Source organism: Loxodonta africana, chromosome 4 (assembly GCF_030014295.1).
Source record: "Loxodonta africana isolate mLoxAfr1 chromosome 4, mLoxAfr1.hap2, whole genome shotgun sequence".
NCBI classification, from domain to species: Eukaryota; Metazoa; Chordata; class Mammalia; order Proboscidea; family Elephantidae; genus Loxodonta; species Loxodonta africana.
The window spans coordinates 190324425-190351359 of record NC_087345.1 but is presented as its reverse complement, the minus strand read 5'-3'; the positions used below and the strand labels follow the sequence as shown (position 1 = coordinate 190351359).

Below are 26935 nucleotides of genomic sequence, written 5' to 3'. Positions count from 1 at the left end.
GCTCTGGATCCTGCATCTGGCTCGTCATCGTCTCACCTCTGGTTCTTGGGACTTTAGCCAGTGGTCTGCTGCATTGCCTGCCAATCATGGGATTCATCTGTCTCCACAGCCTCTGAACCAGCAGGCTGCTGTCTGACCTGCCAATCTTGGGAGTGAGTCAGAAGAAGCCTCCAGCCTGACACCTGACCCATGGACTTGAGACTTACCAGCCTCTACAACTGTATGAGCCATTTTCTTGAGATAAGTTCTCTCTCTAGATAATACATACATACACACATATATACATACATATATACACACATATATATATACATATACATATATGTATATATATATACTCTTCAGTGCATTTGCTTCTCTAGAGAACCCAGCCTATGACACATAGCTAGGCTGTAAATTCCCGAAGGCAATGAACAACATCACACATCTTTTTATATCTTCTATATTTTTTATAGCAACCAAAAGAATGCTTAGCATGAGAATAACAATGGATCAACTGATTGGTGGCTTAACAAAATGTCCAAGATTTGAATTATTCTTTCAAAATTGTACATCTTGGTCAAGAACATGGACAGAAATGATAACCTATTATTCTTTGAAACAACCCAATTCTTCATTATTTAATCAAAGTTTAACCTTAAAACATGACTATCCTAAGGGAGAGGCATGTATCTAATGCCATTGCACTACATTCATGTTAGCAGATGAACCTTAAGAAGTAATTACTTAGATACTTTCCACATGAGTTGCACAGTTCAGCTCATGTCATCTTTTTACTCATACCTTCAGCATCTGCCTGTCTAGGAATTATATATGTACTTTTCAACCAGGCATGCAAGATCTTCTATATCACGTCTTCTCAAGATCTCTCCCAGGTATTCTTCATTGTTGTTGTTAGCTACCATCATGTCAGCTGGTCTCATGGTGAACTCATGCACAACACAATCAGACTGTTGTGATCCATAAGGCTTTCATTGGCTGATTTGTGGAAGTAGATTCCCAGGCCTCTCTGCCTAGTCCTTCTTAGTTTGGAAGCTCCATTGAAATCTTTTCAGCATCATAGCAACACCCAAGCCTCCAATGACAGATGAATGGTGGCTGCTAATGAGGTACATTGGCTGGGAATAGAACCCTACTCTCCTGCATGGAAGGTGAAAATTCTACCACTGAACGACCACTGCCCTCTCCAGGTGCCCCTACACATGCCTTTTGCCATAGCCAACTGAGGTGAATAACCTTCTCACCTCTGGAGGGGCTATCTCTCATTCTATTCCCTCCACTAGAAATTCCCCATCATTTTTCCCTCGCTACTGTCCAAACCTCTTAAAATCTTGACCCATTTTCAAGTGCCATGTCACTTATTCCCTCTAACTGCATGGGTTTTCCTTTTCTTGGACTCTCCCCAGTACTTTATCTGCATTCCTCAGACGTGGGATATTTCTTCTATTCAGTTCCTTGGATTGCTGTTATTTTCTCCACCCAGATTTTAAGCCTTGAGGGCCTGAATCAAGTTATATTTTTCTACTTCCTATGATTCTTTGCACCCTGTTTTATACAGAGCATTTTCTTGGCAAATATTTGTTGAATGAATCAACTTGTTAATACAATAAAAGGCAGATGTTCTTTTCTCAAACACCCTTTCCTGTAATTCAGCCTCAGTGTTTGCTCCAGACTGGGATCTAGACACCAAGAATAAACTTGATGTCGATTAAAAAAAGATTTACAAAAAACTATTTTACTGAAGGACTATGAAACTGTAAGTGTCAAAAATAGAAGTCACATTTTTGGCCACTGCGGTCACACCTGCCTGATTCAAAACCAACTTTTATAAAAGCAATATTTAGCTGGTAATGGGTACCAGATGTCACCATTTGTAGAAAAACATAATTAACTTGAATATTGTTAGGAGAGCAGAACCTTTACCAGATTAATGTCCTTTGTCTAATGCAGGGTTGGCTGAGGAGTAGTGTACACATCCTCAGAGCCAGTGATGCCCAGCCTCCGTTCAGCCAGCCCATCCGTAGAGCACAGCTAAACTGCTATTCCTTTTACATGTCTACTTCACCCAAAGAAACAATGAAGAGGCACTGTGACTGCTTTTCACTGAAAACTATGTGACTCATTTTAACAATGATTAGGAGAAAAAATTTACTCATAATTAAGCACTTGAATGAGATGCTAGGCTATGACTCTGTTCTTCCGTAGAAGGCTGGCTCAGATACGGCTTGGCTACAGTCAGACCCTCTGTAAATAAAAAGAAAAAAAAAAATTTTTTTTTTTTTTAATAGGCTTGCCAAATTTACCTAAAACCACCACCACTGCAATCAAACAAACAATAAAATAAAACAAAAATCAGGGTATCCAACTAAATTTGAATCTCAGATAAACAATAATTTCTTAGTATTTAAGTATGCCCCAAATATAGCACGGGACATACTTACACTAAAAGTTACTCATTATTTATCTGCATCAACTTAACTGGATATCCTATACTTAACCTGGTGACCTTATTGGTAAAACTTAAAATGAGTTCTACACGGGAGGAAGAGATGAGTTCTGTGATGGGGAATTGAGGTGGGTTAATCTCTGTATTCAGCTTTAATGGAAAAACTGATATATCCTGGTGTTCAGATTGAATTGTGCCCCCCAAGGATATGTGTCAACTTGACTAGGCCATGATCCCCATTATTATGTAATTATTCTCCATTTTGTGGTCTGCTGTAATTATCCTAAGTATTGTAAATCCTAACCTCTACGATGTTAATAAGGCAGGATTAGAGGCAGTTGTGTTGATGAGGCAGGACACAATCAACAGAATTAGGTTGTATCTTGAATCAGTCTCTCTTGAGACAAAGGGATTTAACAAGCAAGCAGAGACTACCACCAAGAAAGAAGAGCCAAGAGTGAAGTGCATCATTTGAATATGGAGTGCCTGGACTGAGAACCTCCTAGACCCAGGCGAAGGCTGATACCAAGACACATGGAGATCTCTAAGGATAGCCGGGCCCACAGACGTTGAAGGGAGACAAGGATCTTCCCCCAGAGCCAAAAAAGGGAGAGGGCCTTCCCCTAGAGCTGGCGCCCTGGATTTGGACTTCTAGCCTCCTAAACTGTGAGAGCATGGACTTCTGTTTGTTGAAACCATCCACCTGTGATATTTCTATTAAAGTGGCCCTGGATAACTGGGACAAATGGTAAATCAAATACCCAGTTAACAAATTTTCAAAGAATGAGAAGGTAATGGCCACATTTGATGGGAGAACCTGAATGAGTGTAATTTTGTCTTCCTTTGGTGACTCAGAAAGTACCTCTGGATGTGGCAGTGCCCGAACTCCTCACAGTGAACTTTGATTCACACAGGAGCATGCTGACATGTGCAGATGCACCAGCTAATAGACTTCTGGTTAGCAAGCACAAGTGATGGAGGTCGTAGTGTGTTCTCATACATCAAGCAGCAACCCTGCGAGCTTATTTTCACAGAGATTCATATTTGGAAAATGATGAAGCCTGCTTACAAAAACACTCCTTTATCAGTTATTTATAAAGTGGAATGGTTTGCTCTAATCTGGTTTTCTTTACATCTCCATATGGTGACACCCATAGTACACTCACACACCACACACCCGTTGCTGTCCTGTCGATTCTGACTCACAGCAACCTAATAGGATTACTATATTTCTGCAAGATGACTTCTGAACTAAAACATTTGGTTAAAAATATGGGGCTGCAGGGGTCTTATATATACTTTTACCACAGCAAAAAACAAACAAACAAAAAGCCAAAAAAGCAAACAAAAAATAAATAAATAAAACACAGGGCTCTGGAGACTCCGGAAGTCAAACGATATGTTTCCATGGTAACTTCTAAATTGATAGTTTTTTTTTTTTAATCCAGGAATACTGAGTTATGACTTGCCTACTGAGCATTGACTAAAGAGAGGGTGCGATTTTGAGGTCCAGCCACTTGTCTGTCAGAAGGCATAGATTAGAATTGCAACTCATTAAAAGATTACCCACTGAACACTTTATGTTTCAGGCATACAGAACACAGTAGAAAAAATGCAAACATGGCTGCCCCTGCTTCACGGCTCTTCCAGTCTAGAGGGATACTACTGTCCTATCCTTCTTTCATTAATTTTTACTCTGGAGGGACTGTGGCCTTAAAAAGAAGGAAATTGCCTGCTGGGGTAGCCATGCAGAAAACTCTGATGTCATTGTCTTATTAAAGGCTCTGTTTGTTGGGGCTGATTCTAGGCTAAATACACTGGGTACCATGTATTGCTTTAATTTACGGATACTATGTAGTGAGCATTTACCCTAGGACAGTTGCTTTACGAGCACTCTTTCATGTAATCCTCATTGTAGCTGCATCCTGATTAACCTCACACATCAGAAGATGGAGATCGGAGGGACTGAATCACTAGCCTGCGGTTCCGCAGTCACTAAGTAGGCGGTCCAAAACTGAGCTCTGTATGTTGGCGTAATATCTGTCCGTGTGACCACCACTATTACGTGGTGGCCTCTCCAAACTCTGTCTATATATTAAATACTTAAAATATATTAAAGGTCATGATTAAGAGACTAGCGTTATGAGCTTAAAAGCAGTATGGTTACCCTATTTGAAAAAAATAATAATAATTAGCTACTTAAAATAATTGTAAAATAGAATATATATGAAAATATTAGAATATGCTATTTTAGAGATCTATCATTAAATAACTGGGTCATTTAATGAAAACTTTTTTAACCCAATAAATCATTTGCCCTTTTTACATGTGAAGATACGTACTGCCAGAATTAACTCTCAGGGAAATTCTTGTGAAAATAAAAAAGGCCAACTTGAGTTTAAATAAGTATTTTATTTAACTGAAAGGAGTTGACATAAGTCTTCAAGAGTCTGAAAATTCAGAGTTCAGACTAACACATTTGAAGTCATTAGGAAGTTAATGACTTCTTCTTTTTTTTTTTTTTGTACAGTGACATGAGCTAAGGTTGGAGGAAAATGCCAGAAATTTCTACCCTGACCTCAAAAGGCCTTGTTTCTATGGATTTATGGGTAGACTCTCAAATTTGCAATGCTCTAAAAATAACCTAGAACTTTCATCTAACTGCTGATTGAAAAATAAAACCAAGGTTACATCTAATTTTTCAATGTCCTTTCTTCTTCCAAACCCCTCTCCACCTAATTCCAGTCTCTAAGGCCTTAAACTTTGTAAGTCTTCGATTCTAAAACGATAAACAAATCTGTCTGTGGGATGGCAATAAATAAGATTTTAGTAAGAAATTAGATGGCAGTTTTTATTTTCCAAGATGGAGTTTACTATTAGCAAGTGTAATTTTTTTTTTTTCCCCTAGCTCTTCTCCAAATTACTCGCAATTCCATGGAAAACTTTCTAGCTGATTTTTTTTTTTCCGCGTTTAGTCTGTTAAATCTGTCAATTGCCTCTAAAAATAATTATACGAAAAAGATACAAATAAAAATAATAGTGTTGGCATTCACGGAATGAGAAATTAAATGCCCTAAATACATATACAACCCATCGTCGATGAGTTGATTCCAACCCCTAGCAACCCTATAGGACAAAGTAGAACTGCCCTACTGGGTTTCCAAGGAGAGGCTGGTTAAGAGCAGCTGAGCTCTTAACCACTGCACCACCAGTGATAATATTAGAGATACTTCACAAACTTTTAAAAGTTGTTTAACTTTTAATTATTTTTGGTGAATGGATCTACTGATTTTGTCTTTTGAACTGTGAAGCTTAATATGACTGTTACTTTGTACTGCTTTTTGTTAAGAAAGCTTTGCAATGTAATTGCTTAAATGGAAAGGAATTCCTTTGTGATTGCTATTCACTTCAGAATACCGAGTAGTCTTACAGGAAGATCAGCGGACAAGTAACAGCAGTACTGGTGGCCATAGAGATGCAGTGAGAATAACAGTCATGGAAATAGTTACACCTTCCGTTTCATCCTGACCTGGTCCACTTTTTTATCTGCTTAACTTCTCAGTAACTCAATTTCTTCACTTCTCCAAATTTGACAGAAACTTTTAAAGTCCTGTTAGTGTTAAAAGAAACTATCCAAAAAAACTAGAAATATTTACCAATTGATTTCTAATTTCAGGATATTCATTCAGCAAAAGGTAAATATTTATAGAAACAAAACCTATCTAGGAGAATGTTGTCATGAGTTAAACTCCTCCTTGACCGTAGTTGTTAAGGCTGTCTCTCGCCTCCAAAATTAAAAAGATAAAATGTGTGGAAAATCTTCCCTGCAACAAGCATTTACTGCAAATTTACTAAACTACCAGGGAAGCCCAGGTGAGAAGCATGGTGCTTGACCTCACAGAACTTATAGTCTGGTGGAAAAGGTTGTTGCTGGCTGCCGTAGAGTTGATTCTGACTTGTGAAGACCCCATGTGGGCAGAGTAGAGCTGCTCCGTAGGGTTTTTGAGGCTGTGGCCTTTTGGAAGTACATCACCAGCCCTGTCTTCCAAGGTGCCTCCAGATGGGTTTGAACTGCCAACCCTTTGTCTATTAGTCAAGTGTTTAGCCATTTGTGCCTCCCAGGGGCTTCACCATTTAGCAAATACCACATACACGCCAGACTGTGCTAAATTCTTCACATCCATTATTTCATTCATTATCCCAAGAACCCTGTGTGGTGTATAGTATTATGACTATTTCCAGTCAGATAACTGAGGCCTTGAAAGCTAAGTGTATTGCCCAGAGAAACAAGCTAATGCAAGGTGCAGTCTCTGAACTCAGATTTGTTTCACTACAAAACAGATGCTCTTAACTCCCACACGAAAAATCACTTCATTCATACAAAATTACTCTTCCTATACGTAAAAGTTCGTATATAGCAGAACCAGCAATCCTAAAGCTGGCGCTTACCTGTTATCTTGCAGCCATATACTTCAAATCTCATAGAAATGCCAGTTTCCCAAGTCATAGGTTTGATTCGGACAAAACGAGTTATCAGTGGTTTGGGGAAAATTCCAAATACAACATCTGTGGGGTTGGTGTTCCCCTGAAAGATCTGTATGGAGAAAGAGAAGGGCTTTTAAATAACAGAACTTTGGGATTTAAAACAAATCCAAAAATAGCTTTTCATAAATGCTTGCAAAAAATATTTACAATTTCGGCATTGTCTATCAAGTTGGGTGGCCTTAATAAATTTCCATGTTATTTTTTCAAATGATGGCTATCAGGAAGAATCATATTTGACAGAATGTTGTCCTAATCATCTGTACGGTTTCCTGAGTGGCTGGAACAACTGGAATCCTAAAACACTACTACAAGGAAAACATTTTTTAAGGATCCATAGCATCACCTATAAAGTGGAGAATTATTACTTTCACCATAAGGACCTATAGAATGCTATAGGCATTTTAGGGGAACTGTCAGGGTTTCACTTTCCCAGGGACCTCCAGATGGAATGCTCTTTTTGAATTCAGTGTAGGGTGTGGCTTTTTGAAATTCTAGGCTGAGCTCCCAGCTATTGTACTACATCTAGTAGCCTCCTCCCTTTTCTCTCCATTTCTTCATGGAAGGTCTTATCCTTGACATTAATTAACGAGCTTGCCATTTCTTTAGTTATCCGTAGGATGATGTTTTTGTGGTCAAGATCAAAAATGCGGTATAAATGATTTTTCACTGAAAATCACCTTTTCCAGGACTTCTAGTTTTAAAATGAGTCATTTTATTATTAGAAAGATGAGGGGTATAACTGCAAATGTAACTAGTGCCAGACATGAATCCCTTTCCCAGTAAGTATCTATTGGGACCACTCTGTCCTGGGCATGGCATTGCAAGTGTTCTCTAGTAAGATCTCTGAGGAATGGAGATCCTTTGCTATTGTGGAACATTCCAGCACTAGAAGGGGCTTAGGTGGAATAGAAAGCCTTCCCTTTACTCCACTCCTAGATTTTTACTTCAGCCCTATAACCATAAGCACTAATTTTACATAGTGCTTCCTGATTTTATGGTTATAGGGTCACTGTGAGATGGAATCAACTCAAAGGCAATGGGTTTTTGGAGCCCTGGTGGTGCAGTGGTTAAGAGAGTGGCTGCTAACCAAAAGCTTGGCAGTTTAGATCTACCAGCTGATTCTTGGAAACCCTGTGGGGCAGTTCTACTCTGTCCTACAGGGCCACTATGAGTTGAAATTGACTCAGTGGTGATGGGTTTAATGAACAGTTTATGCTTAGCACCATGCTTCTTTGCACAGCTGAGTCATAATCTTCCTTGGAGGCCGTGCAACTAGAGCATTTTGGGGACCCAGAAGAGAAATGGAGATTTCTCCCTACCTTTCCAGATGGATACTTAGAGGGGGGCTATAGTTTACCAAAGCTTGAACTTACCTCCTGGGAGAAAGTGTTTGTAAATGTCTGGCTAGTGTTTTTACTTCATTTCCTTTAAGTGGGCTGTACAAGCGAACGTGGTCAAATGCTTCAGAAATTTGGTTGTTAGCCTGATTCTTTTCTGGAGAAAATTTACTATCATAATTTGTCCTAGCCTGTAATGGCTTTTAGATTGCTGTCCTACTTCCAACAGCTCTCTCTGAGAAACAATTTTAGTGGCAGCATTCTGTGTGACGAAGAATGATGGGTAGTTACGTCCAGAAGGAGAGTCGTTAACCCCAGGGTCTCCTTGCAGGGTCAGCATGGCCACTTCAGAGAGAAGCCAGAAGCCTGCTGAGTGCTCTGACAGAGGTTGAAGGAGATTCACATTTTGCTCACGTTGAGGGAATTTTATGTTCACCAAAAACTATCCAAATATATGGATTCAGTTCAACATAAAGGGACTGCTGGAGCTGTTATTAGTCCAAGGATCTGTGTGGTATGGCCAACCGTTTCTGAGGAAAACAGGAAAGATGCAGACAGCAGTGGCTGAAAGGCCCCACAGTACAGAGAAAGGCAGAGTGGTCAACAGGAATGAGACTCCAGCTGGGTGTTTGATTTATTTAAGTTCAGCTGAAGTCCCAGAGAGATACCACATCTTCATCTCTGCTGAATCTTTCCTTATTCTGTCTCCTGTGCTGGAAGCCCATCTGTGTGCCAGGATGTTCCTGTTAATAGACCTAGTTCATGTGTATGCTCTCTGACACCCTGCTACCAGGCTATGAAAAAATCCACACAAAATGACAGAAGAGGACATCTTGGAGGCTTGGCATTTATTTTTTAAAGTAATAGGCTGAAGGTCTAGTGTCCATTCTTTCAATTCTATACATTCTTTTCATTGTTGGTGTATCCTTAACATCTAGTGTTTTTATTTTTTTTAATGAATGCAAAATCTTTAAAAATCTACTCTGAAACAAGAATACATCATGAAAATTGGGGTCAATATTTACTCATTCAATCTCCACAAATGTTGATTGGGAGGATTCTCTTCCCCAGGGAGCGAATTGGTTCCAGGCCCTCCAGTGCGACAGTGGTCCTGAACTTGCCTGTCCATAGAACGAACATTCCTTCCACTGAGCAGCTAGCTACTATCCCCCTTCATGTTGTTTGCCCTAAATGAGAACGGTGGTTTACACCAATCAAAGGGAATTCATAGCTCTTCTCTCACTTGACACCCAGAAGGCTTTTCTCAGTCCCAGACCCAGAAGGAGAAAATCAAGGCAATGATGCTCAAAAGAGAGACAAGAACATGTTAATTGGCCTTTTCTCAAAACATTAACTTCAAGTTACCTGAATCTCCTCTACTGGTGTTATCAATTCCCTCTGTTTTACTCTGCCTTCAGGGGTGAGTTTTTAATTTTTGGTATGAGCTCCCAGAAATCTTTTGATTAGTAAATCAGAGCAAGTGTAACTTCAAATAAATGAGCAAGTTGAGAAAAACCTTCCAGTTCCAAATGATTTAGGGCAGAGAGCCCCAGGGATGGCATGGTCTATGTTGCCTCTTTGGTTGAAAGCAGTTAGGAAGTAGTATGTTAGTTTTTTTAAGGGAACAGTATGAAATAGCTTTAGTTCTATTAGTTCTCACCAGAAGCGGCCAAACAGACTTGTAAATTAGTTTGTAAGCCACAGAAGGTAGATGAAAAGGAGTTTTCTAAAACTGGTCCATTACATAGAGGAAGAAAGATTGAATCTTTGAAAAAGAATGAAAAGAAAAAAAAAAAAAACATGAGATGCGGGGAGGCCTTAGGTTGTAAGAGGATGTCCTATGTATAGTCTACGTCCCTGTGGAATGTTTAAAGTGATTCTTTAGTCTAACTCTTAATTTGGCTCATATTAACTTTTCTTGGAAGCATCTGTACAATTTCCTTTTTTGCTGTTAGGTCTGGGAACACGAGACCCTTTGGTCAGACTTAAACCTCTAATTGCACTTTTCACTTTCAGTCAATTAAAAAAATAAGTCAGGCCAAACAGAGGGCCCCCAAACAAACAAGTACAAATTGGTCATCCATTTAAAAGTCTTAATCAGCTCAGAGGTGGCAGCGAAACTTACGACAGGTTTATTTCCTTCTTTTATGGTGATCCAGTCTTCCCCATTGGAGCTAATGTCTATTCTGTAAGTCCTGACGTAATATTTCTTCTTGGTTTCTTTTGAAATGGCTCCCTGTGTCCCAACAGCTGTGATGAAGCGCAGATGACCCAAGTCTACCTGCAAGACAATTACAAGTGGGTTGGTATAGTACGGTCAGTTGGGTATCTTTGCATCACCCTAAACTGGAGCACCTTTTCCTGGGGACATCCACCTGTGATCAGTAGGCCCCAATTCCATCCAGTGTCAACAGCCCCTAAGTCCCTTCCACTCCTTACAAAGAAAGGTACAGACCAGCTGACGGCAATTGTCCCAGGCTGGTTTGTATTGTTAGGAGGAAGGCTAGGAAGAGACATCTCTCATTGCTGTAAGCAGGATTGCATGGTCCCTGGTGCAAAGGAGAAAACTGGGTTCAATGTCATGTTGCTATATTTTCTAAAAATTAAAAATTCTTTTCAAACAGCACACATTGATATACCTAGTTTATATATAGAAAATCAAGACAAACAAGATAAATTCATGTACTGGTCATTAGAGAGGTCTTGACTAGAATTCAAGCCTAACATGATTCTGTTTTCCATCACTATTCGGCATCCCGTCATTGTTGTTAGGTGCCATAGAGTCAGCTCCAACTTGCAGTGACCTTATGTATAACAGAATGAAACATTGCCTGGTCATGCGCATCCTCACAGTCCTTGCTATGTTTGAGCCCATTGTTGTAACCGCGGTGTCAGTCCATCTCATTTTGAGTCTCTCTTTTTTGTTGAGCTTCTACTTTGCCAAGCATGATGCCTTTCACCAGCGATTGTTCTGGTTAGCATGCTACCTCCTTCCAAATAAAATGCAGACTGAAACAATACTCACTTTGAAAGCACTGTGAGTGTTGTGGTTTAGGAAATGGGCCGTAGATTTATAATCAGGAATGAAGTGGAGAGGAGGAGGGCAAATTATGGGTTTTTGTTTCATCTCAAAATTTCTTTCTTCCCTGTATCTTCTTGTGACCTCTCTCCTTGCAGTTCAACTTGAGAGGCAGGTGGATTCCAGGTATCATCTAATAAGGATGATGCTTCCGATGCAACAACTGCTAGGCTTTGCAAGCTTTTATTGGTGAGTTTCCAATGGAGCACCTGCTCACCATGACATCCTGACTTCATCTCTCATGAAACCAGTTGCCGTGGAGTTGATTCCAACTCATGGCGATCCCATGTGTGTCAGAGTACAACTGTGCTTCATAGGGTTTTTAATGACTGATTTTTTAAAATTAGTTTGCCAGATCTTTCTTCTGAGGAACCTCTGGGTGGACTTGAACCTTCAAACTTTCAATTAGCAGCTGAGTATGTTAACTGTTTGCACCATCAGCAACTCCGTATCTCACTAACCTATCTCATATCCCTGAAGGCTGGGCCACACTAGAGAGCTTCACTTTGAGGGCATCGCAGTAGTGATGACCAGAGGGTGACCAAATTCTCAAAGGTCCATGATTTCATCCCAGAGATAGCCCAGAGTCATTCCTGTGTCCCTGTGATATTAGTGGGAAGCATGCAGAGCTAAGCATCGGGCACTCAAGGCTGTGGTCCTCTCTCTCTGCTATTAGTAGCTGTCCAGCCTTGGACAAGTCACTTCATCTACAGGCTTTCAGTTCCTGATTTGTAACATGCAGGAACTGGACTAGATAACCTGGAAGAGCCTTTTCAGCTCTGACTTTCTATGATTCCTTCTTTCATATTCCTTACAGATGTTTTCAGTAAACTAGTTTGCTTTTTCTTTAATTTTCCTTATTTCTATCATTAATAACTAAGAATAATCATAGAATAAAACTCTTCACCAGTTACCATATATTAGCAATATTTTCAGTTTCCTTTTTATTTTAAATAATACATTTGATTATTTCTTAAAATTCTTTCACTCTATCTAATGTATAAGGACTGCTGGTGGTGGAGCAGTTAAGCACTTTACTGCTAACCAAAATGTTGGTGGTTCAATACACCAGCTGCTCTGTGGGAGAAAGATGTGGCAGTCTGCTTCTGTACAGATTTACAGCCTTGGAAACCCTATACGGCAGTTCTACTCTGTCCTATAGGGTCACTATGAGTTGGAATCGACTCAGTGGCAGTGGGTGGATCTACTGTATGCTCAGGATTATACAGGAACTTTACAAAAGTGAAACACAAATATAGGCATGGCTCGGAGATATTGTGGGTTTGGTTCCAGACCACTACAATAAAGCAAATATCTCAATAAAGCGAGTCTCATGAATTTTTTGGTTTCCCAATGCATATAAAAGTTATGTTTACACTATACAGTAATCTATTAAATGTGCAATAGCATTAGGCCTAAAAAAAATGTACATACCTTAATTAATTTCTACAAACACACTACCTACCTACACTAACACAAACTGAGATAGAAAATCTGAATAGACCCGTAACAAGAGAAGAGATTGAAGAAACAATTTTAAAAACTCCAAACTGAAAAAACGGCCTGGCCTAGATGGCTTCACTAGAGAATTCTACCAATTCTCTTCACTGGAGAGAAGAGCCCACACCAGTACTACTCAAACTATTTCAGAGCACAGAAGAGGAAGGAATACTCCTGAATTCATTCTGTGAAGCCAACATAACTCCAATACCAATGCCAGACAAAGACACTCCAAAAAAGGAATGTCTGTCATGAATATAAATGCAAAAATTCTCAATGAAATTCTAGCCAATAGAATTCATCATCATTTCAAAAAAAAAAAAACACACCACAACTAAGTGGGATTCATACCAGGTATGCAAGGATGGTTCAACATTAGACAATTAATCAAAATAATCCACCACATAAAGATGATCATTTCAATCGAAACAGAAAAGGCATTTGATAAAGTCCAACACCCATTCCTGATAAAAACTCTCAATAAAATAGGAATAGAAGGGAAATTTCTCAAAATCATGAAGGGCATCTATACAAAACCAACAGCCAACATCATTTTCAATGGAGAGAGGCTGAAAGCATTCCTCCTGAGAACAGGAACAGACAAAGATGCTCTTTATCACAAAAGTCTTAGCTAGAGCAACAAGGCAAGAAAAATAAAAGACACCCAAATTGGAAAGAAAAAAGTAAAACTAGGCCTATTCACAGATAATAAGACCCTACACATAGAGAATTCCAAAGATTCCACAAGAAAACTGTTAGAACTAATAGAAAGATTGAGCAAAATAAGAGAATACAAGGTAAACATACAAAAATCAGTCATATTCCTGTACACCAATAAAGAGAGCTACAAAAAGGAAGTCAGGACAGCAATAGCATTTATTATAGCCCCTAAAAAAGAAATTCTTAGGAATAAATCTAACCGAGGGCATAAAAGACCTATCCTAAGAAAACTACAGAACACTACTGCAAGAAACCAAAAGAGATGTACATAAACGGAAAACGTACCGTACTAATGGATAGGAAGACTCAACACTGTGAAAATATAAACTCTACCCAAAGTACTCTACAGATATAATGCAATCCGGATCCAAATATCAACAGCATTCTTTAAAAAGAGATGGAAAAACTGATCACCAACTTTATAAGGAAAAGAAAGAGACAACAGATAATCAAGGCATTATTGAAGAAAAAGAACAAAGTAGGAGGCCTCACACTACCTAATCTCAGGACCTACTAGACAGCCCTGGTAGTCAAAACAGCCTGGTACTGGTACAATGACAGATACAAAGACCAGTGGAACAGAATCAAGAACCCAGATGTAAATGCATCCACCTATCTTTGACAAAGGACCAAAGTCCATTAAATGCGGAAAAAATAGTCTTTTTAACAAATGGTGCTGGCATAACTGGATATACATTTGTAAAAAAATGAAACAGGACCCATAACTCACACCATACACAAAAATTAGCTGAAAGTGGATCAAAGGTCTAAATATAAAACCTAAAATGATAAAGACTGTGGAAGAAAAAATAGGGACAATGCTAGGGACCCTAATGCATGGCATAAATTTAATATAAACCATAACTAAAAATGCACAAACACCAGAAGAGAAACTAGATAACTACGAGCTCCTTAAAAATTAAACACTTACATTCATCACAAGACTTCACCAAAAGAGTGAAAAGAGAACCTATAGACTGGGAAAAAAAATTTGGCTGCCACATTCCTGACAAGAGTCTAATCTCTAAAATCTGTAGACTTCTTCAACACATCAGCAACAAAAAGACAAATAAACCAATTAAAAATATGGGTAAAGGATATGAATAGACACTTTACCAAAGAAGACATTCAGGCAGCCAAAAGACATATGAGGAAATGCTTGGGATCATCAGACATTAGACATTAGAGAAATGCAAATCAAAACTACAATGCGATATCTTTTCACCCTGACATTACTGTCATGAATCAAAAAAACAGAAAATAACAAATGTTGGAAAGGTTATGAGAAGACTAGAACTCTTACACACTACTGGTGGGAATGTAGAGTGATGTAACCACTACGGAAAAGAATACAGCGCCTCCTTAAAAAGCTAGAAATAGAAATATCACGCAATCCAGCAATCCCACTCCTAGGATATCCCAGAGACATAAGAGCCTTCACACAAATAGACATATGCACACACCCATGTTCATCGTACCATTACTCACAATAGCAGAAAGATGGAAACAACCTAAGCGCCCGTCAACAGATGAATGGATAAACAAATTATGGTACACACACACTATGGAATACCACACAAAGATAAAGAACAATGATAAATCCATGAAACATCTTACAACATGGATGAATCTGTAAGGCATTATGCTGAGTGAAATAAGTCAATCACAAAAGGACAAATATTGTATGAGACTACTATTATAAAACTCAAGAAAGGTTTACATACCAGGAAAAAAAATCTTTGATGGTTATGAGGGAGGGGAGAGGTGGGGGTGAGGAATCATTAACTAAATAGTAGACAAGTGTTAACTTTGATGAAGGAAAAGACAACATACAATATAGGGAAAGTCAGTACAGCTTGAACAAGGCAAAGTCATAGAAGCTTCCTAGACACAAGCAAACACCTTGAGGGACTGAGTACTGGGGCTGAGGGCTGGGGATCATGGTTTTGTGGGCCATCTAGGTCAACTGGCATAACACAGTTCATAAAGAAAATGTTCTACACTCTACTTTGGTGAGCAGTGTCTGTGGTCTTAAAAGCTTGCGGGTGGCCACCTGAGATACATCTATTGGTCTCAGCAGGTTCGGAGCAAAGGAAAATGAAGAAAATCAAAGACACAAGGAAAATATTAGTCCAAAGGACTAATGAACCACATCTACCACGGCCTCCGCCAGCCTGAGCCCAGAAGAACCAGATGGTGCCCGGCTACCACCACTGATTGCTTTGACAGGAATCAATCACAATAAAGGGTTCTGAACAGAGTGGGAGAAAATGTAGAACAGAATTCGAATTCACAAAAAAAAGACCAGACTTACTGGTCTGATGGAGAATGGAGGAACTCCTGAGACAAGGCCCCCGGACACTCTGCTAACTCAGAGCTGAAGCCGCTCTCCAAGTCTACCTTTCTGCCAAAGATTAGACAGGCTTATAAAATAAACAATAAAATAACACACATGAGGAACATGCTTCTTAGTTCAGTCAAGCATATGAGACCAAAAGCAAAGACTAGAAGGCAGAAAGGAACAGGAAACCTGGATGAATGGACATGGGAAACCTGGTGTAGAAAGGGAATGGGACAGCGCACTGACACATTGTGGGAATTGCAACCAATGACACAACACAATTTGTGTATAAATTTTTGAATGAGAAACTAATTTGCATTATAAACTTTCACCTAAAACACAATTAAAAAAAAAACATTTTATTGCTAAATGTTAACCATCATCTGAGCCTTCAGAGACTCGTAATTTTTTTGCTTGTGAAGGGTCTTCTTCAATGTTGATGGGTGCTGACTAATCAGGGTGATGGTTGCTGAAGGTTGTGGGGGCTGTGGCAATTCCTTAAAATAAGACAAGAACGAAGTTTGCCTCATCGATTGACTCTTCCTTCCGGGAAGATTTGTCTGTAGCATGCGACGCTGTTTGATAGCGTTTTACCCAGAGTACAGCTTCTTTCGAAATTGGAGTCAATCCTCTCAAACCCTGCTTCTGCTCTATCAACTAAGTTACTGTAATATTTTAAATCCTTTGATGTCATTTCAACAATGTTCGCAGCATCTTCACCAGGACTAGATTCCATCTCAATAATCCACTTTCTTTGCTCATCTGTAAGAAGCAACTTCTCATCCATAAAATTTTTATCACAAGATTGCAGCAATTCGGTCACATCTTCAGGGTCCACTTATAATTCTAGTTCTCTTGCCATTTCCATCACATGTGCAGTTACTTCCTCCACTGAAGTCTTCACCTCCTCAAAGTCATCCACGAGGGTTGGAAGCAAATTCTTCCAAACCTCTATTAATGTTGATATTTTGAACTCCTCACAAGAATCATGAATGTTCTTACTGTTATCTAGTATGGTGAATCCTTGCCAGAAGGTTTTGATTGACTTTACCCAGAGCCGTCGCTATATATAAGCACTATTTATGGCAGCTATAGCCTTATGAAATGTATTTCTTAAATAATAAGACTTGAAAGTTGAAATTACTCCTTGAGCCATGGGCTGCAGAATGGATGTTGTGTTAGTAAACGAAAGGCATGGAAACAACGTTAATCTCCTTGTACATCTCCATCAGAGTTCTTGGGTAGCCAGGCACATTGTCAATAAGCGATAATATTTTGAAAGGAATCTTCTTTTCTGAGCAGTAGGTCTCAACAGTGGGCTTAAAATATTCAGTAAATCATGTTGTAAACAGGTGTGCCGTCATCCAGGCTTTGTTGTTTCATTTATGAGTACAGACAGAGTAGATTTAGCATCATTCTTGAGGACCCTAGGATTTCTGGAATCATAAATGAGCACTGGCTTCAACTTAAAGTCAATTTAGAGTCAGTCTGTCCTTTGAAGCCAGGCATTGACTTCTCCTCTCTAGCTATGAAAGTTCTAGATTGTATCTTCTTCCAGTATAAGGCCGTTTCATCTACATTGAAAATCTGTTGTTTAGTGTAGCCACCTTCATCAATTATCTCAGCTAGATCTTCTAGATAACTTTCTGCAGCTTCTACATGAGCACTTGGTGCTTCACCTTGCACTTTTATGTTACGGAGACCGCTTCTTTCCTTAAACCTCATGAGCCAACCTCTGCTAGTTTCAAACTTTTCTTCTGCAGCTTCCTCACCTCTTTCAGCCTTCATAGAATTGAAGAGAGTTAGGGCCTGGCTCTGGATTAGGCTTTGACTTTAGGCAACCTGGCTGGTTTGATCTTCTATCCAGACCACTAAAACTTTCTCCATGTCAGCAATAAGGCCATTTTGCCTTTTTATCATTTTTGTGTTCACTGGAATAGCATTTTTCATTTCCTTCAAGAACTTTTCCTTTGCATTCACAACTTGCTAACTTTGGTGCAAGAGGCCTAGCTTTTGGCCTCTCTTAGCTTTCAACACGCCTTCCTCACTAAGCTCAATCATTTCTAGCTTTTGATTTAAAGTGAGACATGAGCGACACTTGCACTCACTTAACACTTAAAGGCCATTGTAGGGTTCTTACTGACCTAATTTCAATATTGTCATGTCTCAGGGAATAGGGAGGCCCAAGGAGAGGGAGAGAGATGGGGAAATAACCGGTTGGTGGACTAGTCAGAATGCATACAACATTAATCAATTAAGTTCTTATATGGGTGTGGTTCATGAGGCCCCAAAATAATTATAATAGTAATATCAAAGATCACGGACCACAGATCACCATAACAGGTAAAACAATAATAAAAAAGTTTGAAATATTGCAAGAATTACCAAAATGTGACTCATAGACACGAAGTGAGCACATGCTTTTGGAAAAATGGCGCCAAGAGATTTGCTTGAGGCAGGGTTGCCACAAACCTTCAATTTGTTAAAAAAAAAAACCCCACAGTATCTGCCAAGCGCAATAAAACAAGGTATGCCTGACAGTAAAACCTGCAAAAGCCAGAAACTGTGTAAAGCAGAAACTTCCCAGAGAAGGAAAACTCAAATATTTTCAATAACAGAGAGCGATAGAAAAGTGGTAAGACTGTACCCTGCCAAGGGCGGAAAACTTGCGTGACTTGGAAAACAAGGCAATCCCATTGGGCTCTGGCTCTCAGCGGTTTTACTGTCTATAGTAAATATTTCTTAAAGGACGCAGCATGTAATTAAACATTATGATAAGTTAACAACTACAAGATATTGCAACAATACATTTATCATTAACAGGCAATGGAATGCCATTTCCTCTGAAAACAGAAACAAAAGCAAAGCGAAACAAAACAAAACCCCCTATAACTGACCAAAAGTTTGAATTGTACTTTCCAGTTGCTACACCATGACAATCCAATTTTCAGAAAAACAATATTTCAATTAACCCTCTAATGCCTGTGTGCCATGAACACCTAGATAATTTCTGTTCTATGCAGTCTGCCTCATGCAGAATAACTGTCTTTCACGAACTGCTTTTTCCCGAAGGCCCTTGGAATAACTGGTTAAATCATCACGTTGCTAAGTCTCTTCAACACTAAACCAAGAGTTACATCTGGGGAAAACTGGCTACTTCGATATCTCCTTTGGGTAGAAGCCAGTTTGAAGTTATTCAACAGCTGTGAACTTCATCTGGAAAGGATGGGAGTGCCATTCAATGCACAAACCAGAAACCAAACCTGTTGCCATGGAGTGGATTACGACTCAAGGATACCCCATATGTGTCAAAGTAGAACTGCTCTGTAGGGTTTTTTGGCTACAATCTTAATAGACGCACATCGCCAGGCCTTTCTTCCACTGCCCCACTTGGTAGGTTTAAACCACCAACCTTTCAGTTAGCAAACTGCTTCACCTCCCAGGGTCCTTCCATTCAAAGCAAAGCAATCTCTATTTTATTTCCCTGAATTTAAAAAATATAAAGTCTGTGCTCTGTATGCTTTTACCAGCTTCAAGAGAAAAAGTAACAAGACTTTAATAGAAATTAGTATTTTAGGAAAATTATGATGTTTGACATTTTAATTTAACGAGTAACAAATATTTCGCCCCCAAAACCCAAACCATTGCCATCTAGTCAATTTTGACTCAGAGTGACCCTGTAGGGCAGAGTAGAACTGCCCCATAGGGTTTCTAAGGAGTGGCTGGTGGATTTGAACTGCCGACATTTTGGTTATCAGTCAAGCATTTAATCACTGTGCCACCGGAGCGCCAAAAAATATTTACTGAACATATTTTTATCCAGTGCTTACTCTAGTTACCAAAAATGTGTATTTATTAAAAAGCAACCATGGTAATTTGTATGAATGTTTGATACTTCCACATCCCTATCCCCCCTTTATATATGAATTTTTAAAAAGTGTGGAGGAATCCAGAGTTGCTGTATTTAGAAAAGGCAAATACAGGACAGCCAGATACATTTTAATTTTAGGTAAAAAGATACTTTTTTTTTTTTTTTTTTTTAGTGTAAGTATGTCTCATGGGGTTTATGTGTCATGCAATATTTGGGATATACTAAAAATGAATTGGCTGTTTACTTGGCATTCAAATTTAACTGGGCATCCTGTAGTTATCTGGCAACCCTAAATCTAACTCTAACTCACACAAATAATCAGGTGATTTTAAGTTGCTGCAAAACCTCTGTGATTTCATACCACTGCAACCTGAAAGTTAAAGGGGTCTCTGGACATAGTTACACTGAACAATTTCAGCTGTTTTCAAAAGCTCTGGGAACATTTAGTGCTTTACTGATTGTCCACTGAGTCATGCCCAATGCCATATTCTTTCAAGCTGAAGGGTCCTTAAAATCTTGAAGCCTAAGGGAGCACGAAGCAGAGCTATTCAAATAAACCTTTTCTGTCAAACTTACAAATGGATTTTCAGCTTGTAAAAGATGAAATTCTCAGGAGTGCAGATTCAGCTTAGGCTGATTGGAAATAACTCTAGAACTTCATTCCTTAGATGTCCTCTCCCTATTTTTTAAATTTTGCTTTTAGGGTAAGATTTCCTCAATGGGTAGGTGTCTTAGTCATCTAGTGCTGCTGTAACAGAAATACCACACGTGGATGGCTTTAACGGACAGAAATTTATTCTTTCACAGTTTAGAAGGCTAGACATCCGAATTCAGGGTACCAGCTCTAGGGAAAGGCTTTCTCTCTCTGTCTGTCGGCTCTGGGGAAAGGCCTTCTCTCCTTTCAACATCTGTGGGCCCAGCACTCCTTAGAGATCTCCGTGTGTCTTGGCATCAATCTTGCCCTGGATCTAGGAGGTTCTCAGCACAGGAACCCTGGGTCCAAGTGACACACTCTGCCCCCGGTTCTTCCTTCTTGGTGGTAGTGAGTTCTCTCCCTCCTCTGCTTGCTTCTCTTTCCTTTTATCTCCCTGCTCTTAGACAAAAAGTATATGGCTTAAATAAGGTGTGCCTTGTAAGGCAGTGACTCACAATACAACCTATACCAATTCTGCCTCATTAACATATAGAGGTTAGGATTTATAACACATCACAGAATGGAGGATAATTAAATCAGATCACAAAATGGAGGACCACCATGCAAAACTGGAAATCACGATCTAGCCAAGTTGACACATATTTTTGGGGGACACAATTCAATCCATAACAGTAGGAAAGAAGTTAGCTGATGGTCAGCTAGACTCTACAGGACACAGTAGAACTGCCCCATAGGGTTTCCAAGGAGTAGCTGGTAGATTTGAACTCCTGACCTTTCGATTAGCGCCAAAGCTCTAAACTACTGTACCACCAGGGCTCCAGAAGAATCCTAGGTAGTGGAAACAGTTGACTTGAAGGAGCAATTGACTGGAATTAACTAGTAACCAACACAGGAAATGATCAAGGTCCTGAATATCAAGGCCCCAAAAGCATATACACGAAACACTCATAAAAAAAGAAATTTTCTTTTCTCAACAGCAGTGACATGCACTAGCAACCTCCCTTGTAATTGCATAAAGTCTCCTGCTGTGCTTTAAAACTCTGCAGATCCTCTTATTTGCCACACTGGGATACTTGAAATTTCATTTCATTTTTCTGTCTAATATTACTGCCACTGGGTTTAGTAAGGATGAATGGCAACCTCACAAAATGATTAGGGATGGGACCTGAACCATTGCAATTAAAACTGGATGGTACCCAGAGCCCCCGAAGCACTGTGGGAACTCTCACTGGCAACATCGTGAAGTTCTTTCCAGAAGTCCTTTCTCCCTAGGTGCCTTTTGGTGAATTCTCAAACAGCGAGTCTGGGATGAGACAGAGTCTTCCCACTCAGAAGCCCCAGTGCTGACGCTGCTGGCGTCTGTGTTGGAAAGATGGAGCAGGACTTAACCCTGGGATGTTTACGCCTTTCTAGAGGCATTGTTGTCTCTGCTAACCATGCTATTGGCCTCAATCTACCTTCCTGGTCCTACATCCTGTATCTACCCACTTGTGACTGGATCCTACAGCCACTTTAAAATATTTGTGACTCCTAACACAAGATAAGCCTTTTCTGTCTGCATGCCTTGGCATGTAAAGCTCTCTTGACTTGGAAATGACTCCTTCCTCTTTCAGCCTGTTTGGCTAAGTTAGTCAGCTCTACTCCAAAGTTCAGTGAATTTATCACAGCGTGTTTTTGCTACACTTCCTTTTAGATTTTTATTTCTTTGGAGAAGCGTCTTTTTTCTACATAGAACGTAATAGATTTTGTTATAAATTTCATAAGATACAGTAAAGGTTAAGAAAGAAAATAAAATCTCCATAAGATCGCTATTAGAAAATAACCACCAAGAATACCCACTAAACCCATTGCCGCAGAGTCAGTTCTGACCCAGAGTGACCCTATAGGACAGAGTAGAACTGCCTCACAGAGTTTCCAAGGAGAGTCTGGTGGATTTGAATAGCCGACCTTTTGATTAGCAGCCATAGTTCTTAACCACTACAGCACCAGGGTTTCTACCACCAAGAATAGACATATAGAATTTTTCCATATGCAAATATATGTGACTACTTGTGCATATGCTTTGTTATTACAAAAACGAGGTCGTATCATCACTATGTTTGATAACCTGTTTTTCCATTTAATTTTATGGATATACTTCCATGCCCAGAATATTCTCCTACATCATTTTTAATGGCTTTATGGTATTCCATTGTATGGTTGTACCATAACCTATTTAATCAGTCTGTTACCTAGAAAATTCAGGTATTGGATTGTATTTTACTCAGCTGAACTGACATTCACTCAGTGGATGCTTAACTGAATGAATACCTTTTATCTGCTAAAGTCTTTGTTAAATGGTTAGGATGTAAAGAACAGTAAGATGTGGAAATGAGGTACTGGAATTCTGGCCTTTCATGTGGGAGACCTGGGTTTAATTCCAGGCCAATGCTCTTCATGAACAGCCATCACCTGACTGCCAGTGATGATTTGCCTGTTGCTGTGATGCTGAACAGGTTTCTGCAGGGCTTCCAGATTAAGAGGGACTAGGAAGAAAGGCCTGGTGATCTACTTCTAAAAATCGGCCAGTGAAAACTCTATGGATCACAACGATCTGATCCTCTGGGTGGCGCAGGACTGCGAAGTGTGTTCTGCTGTGATGGGTGCACGAGTCAGGGGCCAACTCAAGGGCAGCTAACAACAGCAAGACTGTGGGAAACAAAACAAATAATTATAATATGGGACGAAATACACAAAGTATGCTGCAGAGGAGTGGAGGGAGTAAACAGTTTACTCCTGGTTTACTCCTTCCTCCAGAGATGGAGGTAAAGGGGGTTGCAGAGGTAGACTCTGATGCTCAAAATTCCTATAGCAGGAGCTCACAAGTGGATACAAAGAGCAAAAGCGTTTCTGGGAGAAGGAACAGAAAGTGCAGAGGCAAGCAGAAGGAAATGAATGCATGAAATACTGGACGTGGAACAACATAATATGTTTCCCTGATCACTATAGACATTATCTGTCAGGAAATTTATTGATCTGTAAAGCTTATTTTGCTCTGGTCATTTGGCAATCAAAAGAATCAGTTGTTATGAAAACCAGCTGAAATCAGCCTCTTGGTGGCTTAGCTTTTTGAATTGCGATGAGTTCTCATCAACCTCACAATCTAATAGGCAAGACTGGTGACCCAAGAAGAGCCTCTGGAGAAACAAAGATAAAACCCCAGAGCAGTTCTACATAATGCTACCCTCTGTGTTTCGGAGGGTTCACAGTCCTAAACAATACTTCCTTTCTTTCCATAAAAATTCAGGCACACTATAACCATAATTAAGTAACCTGCTTTCCCTAAATCCAATCAGCTCTTCTCCAGTCACCATTTTCTTATTTTGAAGGAATATCATTATTTCACAGCTGGCTTTATCTTTAATTAGAAAACGGCCGTGACTTCACATTTGAATTGGATGCACTTCCGGTTTGCGTTAAGGTTAATGGTGAGGGCATATGGCGACGGCGGCGGTCCGTACGGAACTGAACATCGAATGCGTTCACTAAAATTACTGGACGTTTCCCTCTGTGTGTGTGACGAACACACACATCTGGTACTTATCTGATGGTATGCAGACTATGTTACAGAAGTTTATCAAACTTCGAGTTCTAGCGACCACTCTCTGACTTAGCTTATACATGGCATAAGTGACCCGACACGACACCCTGTTTGCAATCTAAATATACAGTTCTACCACTGGCTGTAGAATGTTTACCTCCATCTAACTTTTACTGTGCTTCATACTAATAACTTCGCAAAGAGAAGACATTGCTGGACAGCGTATACAGAAGAGGAAATCCTAAGCCTTTCATTTTGGGTGGGGAAAAACACACTAGCAGAAGACACAGCTGTCCTCTCCCATTTTTGAGGGAGGGGTGTCATAGTCATTCCTCTGTGGTGACTGGGTTCTGCCCACGTTTTCAACTTTCTTTGTTGTAAGATGTCTCCAGAAACAATCCACGTGTACTTTACGGCTACTGCATTGTCTTAATGACGATGGGGAACACATTCCCCAGATACAGGGAAGCAATGAGAGGTGCACATTTTCCTGGGAATCCTTTGAGGACAAAGCAGCATGTTTTAGCATTGTATAGCAAGGAAATCCTGTAGCAAATCTTTGCAAACCGCTCGGTACACACTAGCCTGTGGTCTTCCAGCCATGAAATGAATATCATTGCTTCCTATAATAATACATAAGCAGCTACTGGCAATGTCACAACGTGGGAAGCCTCATTTCTGAAATGAAAATCTGTCTTGCTCAATAAAATGCTGTCCATCGAGCTAGCGTTGGCAAGTGAGCGTTTCCCAGCTTTTGACACTCCCAAGGTAGGTCAATACAACAGCCTGAAAAAATAAAGGACAAAGGTCTGATTAAAAACAGGAAAAAATTTTTTTTTGTGGTGGGAGTATGTTGGATTTTCTTTAGAGCATCTCTGATGACTCAAAGTGCTGTTTAATTCATCACTTGACGCTAGAAGCTAAAGAAAATATTTTTAAGCAATTGTCTCATTTCCTTAGCTAGAACACATGTTTTCTAACAGTGCCTAGACATTTGAACATCACTGCTATTCTAGGATCTGGGGGCTTAATTCACAGCACCTGATCTTTGTGCTCCTTCAGCTTAGGATCTTGGACTGTTTGTGGTTACTGCATGCATAAATTACAGCCACATTATAGTTAGGGGCAGGGCTCTTCTCTCTATGTATTTTGTCAGTATTACTGTATTATGTGGATGAAATACTGATGGCTGAAACTACTGTTATTATTAGAAACATTTCAGGAGCAAAACGCATTTGTGTCAGGCATTTTATTAGGTGCTAAATTTACATGGAGCCCTGGTGGTGCAGTGGTTAAGAGCTACAGCTGCTAACCAAAAGGCTGGCAGTGCGAATCCACTAGCCATTCCTTGGGAACTCTGTGGGGAGGTTCTACTCTGTCCTATAGGGTCGCTATGAGTCAGACTCGATGGCAACAGGTTTAGTTTTGGTTTTAAAATTTATATACACTATGTCCTCTGATTTTCTTGACCATCTTACAAACCAGTTAATGGTTGCCGTAGAGTCAATTACAACTCATAGAAACCCCATGTGTGTCAGAGTGGAAGTGTGCTCCGTAGGGTTTTCAATAGCTGATATTTTGGAGGTAGATCACCAGGCCTTCTTCTGATGTCCCTCTGGATGGACTTGAATTGCTAATCTTTTGGTTAGCAGCTGAGCACAATAACCATTTACACCATCCTGGCACTCCAGCAATCATACAAGAAAGGTTTTCTGGGTAAAGAAATTGAGGCCCAAAGCAATATATGCCCAGAGTCATAAATTACCAGTTGTTAAGTCAGCACTTGCCCCAGACGGATTGCATTCAAAGCCCAGGCACGAGCCACTACATCTATTCTGATCCCCAAATAGCTTTTTTTAAAAAACCGTACCTATTTAGAATGTAATTTAGAATTTTAACAAATAATGAAATCTGATAGCCATTCTTTTTTAAAATTAACTACGTTAGTAATTATACAGGACAAAAACCATTTATAATTACTCTAGCAGTTGAAAATTTATACTGGTTACCGGAAAGCAAAACTTTGCAAATGACTTAGTTATGCTGTTGAAAAACAAGACAGTGGTCACGGATCGTTATTAGCAAACGACGATGAAAAAACATTTCCAAGTTCTGATAAAGGTAACAGACGCCGAAGTAGAAGTAAAGCGCAGCGCTTGAAGAACCTCACCACATCTCTTTTCATGCCTTAATTGCCCAAATCAACCTTTTTTTCCAATGTTAAAATTAAAAGAAAGAATTTTCCTTGGTGGAAACACACGACTGGTTGCAACAGAACCTTTGCTGATAGTAAAATAATGCCAAGTGAATGAACAGATGACTTTCCCTATCAAAAGACTTGAACCAGCCGGTTGGAATAACATTAGATAAGAACGTAAAAGCACAGATGCAGTGGAAAGGCAGGCTTCCCTGGCTGCCACTGTACTTACAGCAAAGAAGAACAACAAGGAAAGGGAAAAGAAAAAAAAAGAAGTCCCCAACAAAGGGCTGAACTTTGTCTTTTTTTACAGATAAAATGAGGTAACATTTGTGTGGGCTACCCTGTATCTGGATGCATAGCACATTCTCTCACTCTCCTGTTGATTCTTTTTGCATAAATCAGAAGCAACTAATTAAAAAAGAAATATTTAATTCTGACATGTTCTTTGAACTGGAGTTCCATCTGGTTCTGTTTGAATAGTAAAATCTGCCGTAGTTGTTAAAATTGGCAAGTGGCATTGGCAAAAAAGAGACAAAAGGGACTCCGCAGCAGGTTAATACACTGGCATTTCAATGAGAGACATTTCCAGAATCCAGCTCCCCAAATTACTCCAATATGGAAACCGTAAAGATCAAACATGAAGGAGGAGAATGCTCTTCCG

At 39.7% G+C, this 26935-nt stretch overlaps 1 protein-coding gene across 14 annotated transcripts in view; it reads right to left on the bottom strand.

Annotated features, from left to right (window-relative positions):
* NRP1 (neuropilin 1) overlaps nucleotides 1-26935 on the bottom strand; it is a 188466-nt gene that overhangs the window by 42855 nt on the left and 118676 nt on the right. For all 14 annotated transcript variants that reach the window (XM_064285103.1, XM_023539786.2, XM_023539787.2 and 11 more), the window contains 2 exons: nucleotides 10454-10609; nucleotides 6896-7040 (listed from right to left, as the gene is read on the bottom strand). In XM_064285103.1, the coding sequence (XP_064141173.1) occupies nucleotides 6896-7040; nucleotides 10454-10609 (301 nt within the window). The remainder of the gene's footprint in view (nucleotides 1-6895; nucleotides 7041-10453; nucleotides 10610-26935) is intronic.